The following is a 6,788-nucleotide window of genomic DNA, read 5'->3' on the forward strand; positions in this document are numbered from 1 at the left end:
CCATTTTGAACTTGAGGAACCAAGCTCAGAGGCCCGCTCGGGCTTTCACTCCGCGTAAACGGAGACCCGGGATTCGAACTTATGATCCCAACATCTAGGGCACCCCGCCCCCCAAGCCCCACGGCGCGGAAGAACTACATTTCCCGGCAAGCCTCCGCGAGCGTGCGCATGCCCAGTGGTTCAGGAACGCTGCGAGGACAGATCTGCCTGCGCCTCTGCCAGGAATTGGCGAAAGTGGGCGAGCGGCAGGACCAGACTAGCCCCGGCTCGGGGTCCTGGAGTCCGCGCGGATTGAGGCCACCTCGGTTTGGGAAGTGAGTGTCCCGGCGGGGCAGAGCGGGTTCAGCGGCCGGCACCGGAGGTCACGGGTCTGAAGTCTTAAGTCTGGGGTCTGCGAGAGGACTGGGGTCTTAACTCTTAGCTTTAGGCTTGAGTTGTGTCGTCAGGCTGGGTCTGATGTTCTTGTCTGAGTCGGTCGATGTTGACTGTGGCGTTGAAAGTTTTGAGATGAGGGTCCGCTTTTTGGCATCTTGGTGCTCTAGTGTTAAGTCTGAAGTTCTGAGTCTAAAGTCTTGGACGAGGTCTTGAGTCCCAGGTCTCGGGGATCTACATCTGTCAGGCCTGTATCGTCAAGGTGTGTCTTCAACCTGGATCCACGTCCCAGGGGAGGAAGACTTGGAAGAACCAGGCCTGGGGTGAACAGGGTCTGCGAATGGGGAGAGGTCTGGGGTGACAGGTACAGGGGAATCCCCTGGGATTTGGAGCCCTGGGAAGCCACTGCCTTACAATTTCTCATTCTGCGCCTCAGTTTCCTCATCTGGGAAATGGGGGTCATGACAGAGCCTTCCTTGCAGTGTGTGATAGGGATTCAGTTATGTGTCCTGTATGAATAGCATCCAGCTAGAACCTGGTACCAAGTTGGCCTCCAGGAAATCTCATCTTTTATTCTCTCTTTCAGATGCTGGCTTGAGCCAGGAGTCCAGGCATGGAATTTTTGACAGCCCCCCAACTCCCTCCAGGACCTCCAGCCATGGACTTGGAGGAGCCCAGGGACACACTTTCAGCCTCTCAGGACCTCACCCCTGATTGCCAGTGGGACCCAGCGCCAGGAGGCCCTGGCAGCCTAAGTCAGATGGAACTTGACGGGCCAAATATTCAGGACCTGGTGCAACAGTTTAAAGCTCTGCCGGGTGATCTGGTGGGCCTGTCCCTAGATGGACCTCCGTGTCCCCTGCACATTGCCACTGGCCATGGCCTGGCCCCACAGGACATCACTGATGCCCATGGGCTCTTGTCCGCTGAGGCCGGCCGGGACGACTTGCTGAGCCTTTTGCAGCAAGATGAGTGCTCTCCTCCCCAGTCGTGCCCCACGGAACCTCCGGACCCTGCTCCTCGCCTGTTGCAGCCTCCTGAGGACCCAGAGGGCAATGCTGGCCCCCCAGAGTGGGCAGAGGGGGCCTCGGCCGAGCGGGGTGGCAGCTCAAGCAGCTCCCCAGAACCCTGGCTGGAGACAGTACCTCTGGTGGCTCCTGAAGAGCCACCTGCCACTGCCCAGGTAGAGCCCACCCCACACTCCAGGGCGCCTCCACTGCCGGGAGCCAAGCAGGCGGACTCAGGCCTGTCCCTCTTCTGTCTTCTTCCAGAGCTCCGAGACCCTGGCTTCATACCCTGCCCTCCGGGAGGGTGAGTGTGCCGCCCACCCTGGCCCCAGGGACTCAAGGGTTTCACAACAGCCTGACTCAAGCTCCCAAAATCTGGCACAGTTTGCCAGTAAAGAGTTGCTTCTAGAGAGGCTCTGAAGTTGGTTTCGAGTAGGTTCCAGAGACAGTCTGGAGAACATTCAAGAATGAGTAGGGGGTGGTAGGGCAGGCTTGGTAAACTGTAGCACTTAATTCTAGAGCGAGGCTTAGCACATTACCATCCGTGGGCCAAACCCAGCCTGTAGCCTGTTCTGGGATGTCTTCTGAGCTAAGGTTGCTTCTGTATTTTTAAATAGTGGAAAACAGTTAGGAATATTTCCTGACATGTGAGAATGATAGGCAGCTCAAACATCCGTGTCCACAAAGTTTTATCGGGACAGAGTCGCGCCCACCCGTTCACTTGTCCGCGGCAGCTTTCCTGCTACAGCAGTCGCACTGAGGAGCTGCGACAGAGACCTTGTAGCCTGTAAAGTGTTGACTGTTTGGCCCTTTGCAGAAAAGTATGCCAGTCTGCCTTCAAGGCATGAGAAGAACTGTTCTGGCCACCTGGAATGTTCTAGACCCCCCCCCCCCCAAAACTACCTGAGGCTCTAGATCAAAGAACAAGTTTTGTGGCTGTGGGAAAGGGAGCAGGTTTGGACTTTTAGTTCCAAGAGGTTCTAGAGTCATGGGTGGATCTCTGACTCGCGCAGGTAGCTCCAGAACCTGGCACTTTGCCTGGGGCTCTAGATTAAAGTGACCGGGCTGATGAGGGTGTTTTGGAATGGTGGACAGAGCTGCCGGGTTCTGCTCAGATGGGAAGTCCTAGAACCGTGGAGTGAATAAAATTTATTTCTGCTTCTCAACCATGAGGAGCTGTACTGAACAGAGCTGTCCAGTTTTAGAGTCATCAGAAAGTTCTAGAGCTATACGATAGAAATATAATTTGGGCCACGTGTCACTTGGAATTTTTTTAGTTATCCACATTAAAAAAACACTTAATAACATATTAATTAACCCAGTATATATAAAATACTACTTCTATATAGAATCAACATTTTACGATTATTTTACATTATTTTCACATAAGGGCTTCAAAACCCAGCATGCATTTGGTACAGCGCATCTCAGTTCAGACCAGCCAGATTTCAAGTGCAAAATACCCACATGCATCTGGTGGCTACCATAGTGGGTGGGGAAGTTCTAGGACGCCAGAGCAGCCTTATCTGTTGTTCTGGAATGCTTAGATCATGAAGCACAGTGGGCAGAGCTGGCTGGCATTTAAGTTCACAGGGATATGGTTTAATTTCCTGGGATCTATACCTGTGGTTCTGAACCAAAAAGCAATAGCGATGGGTTAGAATCTTCTAGAACCACTGGCAGAGCTGTCTGGCTCTAGGTTGCTCAGGGAATTTAGAGCCATGGGGATACGGCTTTCTGTGGTTCTGGGCTGGGTTGGGGGATTCTGGAACTATGAGCAGCCTTGTTTGTGAACCATTCACATAATTCTTAGAATTACTGGGTGCATCTGCAGTTGTGAATTACTGAGGGGATTCTAGAACCATAGGGAGAGCTTCTCAGTGCTGCCATGATTAAGAAGTTCTAGAACCACAGGGTGAGAAGGTCTGATCCTGGGATGATAATAGGTTTTTAGAACCCCTGGCAGAATTCTGTGGTTTGAAACCACAGAAAGTTCTGGAAACATAGCTCAGGAGCCACCCAGGATTCTGGACGGTAGGAGAGGTTTGGATGTGTGGACAGTTGCCTCTTCCTGCGCTTTGGGCAGTTCTGTGACCAGCGGGTAGAGTTCTCTCTGGTCCTGGGCTGCTAGGGGAGAATGCTAGACCAAGGGGTGGAGCTGACTGGCTGTAGGCTGGGGGGTTGATCGTGGTTCTGTAATGGTGCAGGTTTTAGATATGGGACTGGGACTGTCTGGCTCCAGCCTGATCCTGGAATTCTAGAAACACAGGGTGGAGGGGTCTGGAAGCACTAGAGCTATTTTTGGATCTGGCCGTGGTTCTGGACACACAGCGGGGTCCTGAAACAGTACCCTCTGCCTAGGAGACCCCAAGCCATGGGCAGGGCCAACTCTAGACCGACAAGGGCTCCACTCTGTGAGGGCTGAGTCACTGGTCCGTGGTTCTGGAACAGTGGGTGGACCTGTGCAGCCCAGAGTGCTGAGCTGCAGGGTGGAACTCTCTGTGCTTCCAGCCCGTTTCCGGAGCCAAGACCCTGGGCAGAGCCCACAGCAGGTGGACGAGCCTCGTAGTTCTAGGGGACTGACCTGCCTCTGTTGTCGCCCTCAGTTTCTGGCCCCTGTGACCACGAAGACCTCTTAGACGGTGTCATATTCGGGGCCAAATACCTGGGCTCCACCCAGCTGGTGTCCGAGCGGAACCCGCCCCCCAGCACACGCATGGCGCAGGCCCAGGAGGCTATGGACCGTGTCAAGGTGAAACCAGGGGCGGGCGGGCGGGCGAGCAGGCAGGTGGGCCGCAGGCCCAGGTCCTCTGAGGCCTCCAGAGCCTGGTGGGGTAAAAGCTGGGTCTTTGGGGGCCTCCATCTCCCACCCCACCCCCTACAGGCTCCGGACGGGGAAACTCAGCCCATGACAGAGGTGGACCTCTTCATCTCCACCAAGAGAGTCAAGGTTCTGATGGCCGACTCACAGGTATGGAGCGGGCCTGGCCCCTGGGGTGTGAGGGCTCCACCAAGGTGGGACTGAACGAGGTCCCCGCAGCCCAGCCTGGTCTCCCCCACCTGCCCCAGGAGGCCCTGATGGACCACGCCCTGCAGACTATCTCCTACATCGCCGACATTGGCAGCGTGCTGGTGCTCATGGCCCGGCGGCGGCTGGCCCAGCGGCCCACACCCCAGGCCCACAGCCGCCGGCTCTACAAGATGATCTGCCATGTGTTCCACTCTGAGGACGTGAGCAGGGGGCTCCGGTTGTCCTGGGGCTGAGGGGGATGCGGGCCAGCCCCTGCCCTCCTCCAGAGCCACACCTATCACCCCAGCATCCTTCCGCCCTCCCCTCCCAGAGGCCCCTGAGCCATATATTCCAAACCTTCCCATAAGACCCTGAGACTGGCGGCCAACCCCCCAAGACCTCCCCGCTCAGGCCTGTCTCCCTTCCCCTCTCCCCATAGATTCTCAGCTTGGGGGTGGGAGGGTGGGCTCTGGGGGTGTCATTAGGGGGGCCTGAAGGAGGTGGGTGGGCCCCCCAGAGAGGTGCCACACCTCCCCACAGGCCCAGCTCATTGCTCAGGCCATTGGCCAGGCCTTCGCTATGGCCTACAGCCAGTTCCTGCAGGAAAGCGGGGTGGACCCCAGCCAGGTGGGCACCCATCAGTGCCAGGGGGCCACAGGCCCTGGCCACCTCCACAATGGGGACCTCGACCACTTCTCCAACAGCGAAAACTGCAGGGAGGTGAGCCAGCAGATCCCCCGACCTGGGCCCGCCAAGGGGCCCTCAGCCCTGCCCCAGCTCCTTCCCACCCACCCCTGTCCCCTCCAAGCGGCCCTCAATCCCTGCCTCCCCACCAGGTTTCCATCGAGAAACGAAGGGGCGAGGCTCTGGGCGTGGCCCTGGTGGAGTCAGGCTGGGGCTCCTTGCTGCCCACGGCCGTCATTGCCAACCTGCTGCACGGGGGCCCCGCCGAGCGCTCGGGGGCCCTCAGCATCGGGGACCGCATCACCGCCATCAATGGGACCAGCCTGGTAGGGCTGCCCCTGGCCGCCTGCCAGGCCGCCGTCCGCGTGAGTCCTCCGGGCTGGCAGGGGCACAGGGCCTGCGAGGGCCCCCCAGAGGGCAGGCCTGTGTCCCCAGAGGTCCCTTCCCTGGCCAGGTCTCTGAGGCCCTGTCCCGAAGGGACAGGTAGAGCTTCTAGTCCTGCTCGCTCCCGTGCACTTAAGGAAGTTGAGGCTCCGAGAGGGGAAGTCGCTGTCCAGGGAGACCCCGCTGGTGCGGGAGCAAGACTGGAACTCGGCAGGCCTTTCCTCTGTTGCTGCCACGCAGCAAGTGTGTTCTTGAGTCTTGACTGTATTGCCCAGATGGGGAAACTGAGGCCCAGAGGTAAGGAGGGACCTGGCCAGGCCGGAAGGGCAGGTCTGACGTGGTCCCTGCAGCCCATTGCTGGGTGTTTGTAACCCTGCCTCATGGGCATCGCTAGAACCTTGCTTTTGGCCTTGAGAAAGTAGGCCCAGGGAGGTGAGGCCGCCCGGCTCTGGTCTCTGTTCTTAACCGACTCTCGAGGGGTCTTCTAGACTCTACAGCCTCTGTTTTATGGGTGGGTAAACTGAGGCCCAGGGTGGGCTGCAGCTCAGCAAGAAGTCTGGCAGCCCCCTGCCCAGAGGCCCAGCCAAGCCAACAGCCCCCGTCCTGCACAGGAAGTGAAGTCGCAGATGCTGGTGACCCTCAGTATCGTCCACTGCCCACCGGTCACCACGGCCATCATCCGCCGACCCCACGTCCGCGAGCAGCTGGGCTTCTGCGTGGAGGATGGCATCGTGAGCCCCAAGCCCAGGGACCAAGTTGGGGCGGGCGGCCCCGATTGTGGCCCCCCTGAGCTTTGTGGCCCTTCCTGTTCCCCCAGATCTGCAGTCTCCTCCGAGGCGGTATCGCCGAGCGCGGGGGTGTCCGTGTGGGGCACCGCATCATTGAGATCAACGGGCAGAGTGTGGTGGCCACGCCGCACGCCCGCATCATTGAGCTTCTCACCGAGGCCCACATTGAGGTTCGAGGCGGTGGGCGGGCCCTGGGTGGGCGGGGCCCGATGGGAGGACCCCCCCCCCAGCCACTGCCTCCTCTCCTCCCCCAGGTCCACATCAAGACCATGCCAGCCGCTACCTACCGCCTGCTCACAGGCCAGGAGCAGCCCGTGTACCTGTGATCCGCCACCTACACCCCCACCACTGTGCCTTAGCCCCCACCAGGCCTGGAACTCCATCCGTGGACCCTCCTCGGCTGGCCAGGGCCCCAAAGGTTTCCTGGCTCTATATTATTTTCTGATGGAAAAAATTAAAAGCTTATCAAATGGGCAAGGTTTTGGATCAGGGTCTGTGGGGTCGAGAGAGGAAAGACAGCGCCCGACTCTGGCCCCTCATCCC

General features: G+C 58.5%; 1 protein-coding gene across 5 annotated transcripts; it reads left to right on the top strand.

Annotated features, from left to right (window-relative positions):
* The first annotated feature begins 156 nt into the window (after positions 1–156).
* APBA3 (amyloid beta precursor protein binding family A member 3) lies at positions 157–6,719 on the top strand. 5 transcript variants are annotated; one of them, XR_004314354.1, is made up of 11 exons: positions 157–314; positions 959–1,555; positions 1,644–1,683; positions 3,986–4,131; positions 4,264–4,350; positions 4,449–4,610; positions 4,930–5,109; positions 5,198–5,438; positions 6,069–6,188; positions 6,275–6,415; positions 6,500–6,576. XR_004314354.1 is itself a non-coding variant. In XM_032465945.1 (11 exons), the coding sequence occupies exons 2-11, from the start codon at positions 986–988 to the stop codon at positions 6,569–6,571; spliced, it is 1,731 nt and encodes a 576-aa protein (XP_032321836.1). In that variant the 5' UTR covers positions 157–314; positions 959–985; the 3' UTR covers positions 6,572–6,719. The 5 variants fall into 5 exon arrangements, 3 of the variants coding, with proteins under 3 accessions (XP_032321836.1, XP_032321837.1, XP_032321835.1); XR_004314355.1 differs by having other exon boundaries at positions 5,198–5,399; XM_032465945.1 differs by having other exon boundaries at positions 5,226–5,438; positions 6,500–6,719.
* The last annotated feature ends 69 nt before the right edge of the window (positions 6,720–6,788 follow it).

Source organism: Camelus ferus, chromosome 22, assembly GCF_009834535.1.
Source record: "Camelus ferus isolate YT-003-E chromosome 22, BCGSAC_Cfer_1.0, whole genome shotgun sequence".
NCBI classification, from domain to species: Eukaryota; Metazoa; Chordata; class Mammalia; order Artiodactyla; family Camelidae; genus Camelus; species Camelus ferus.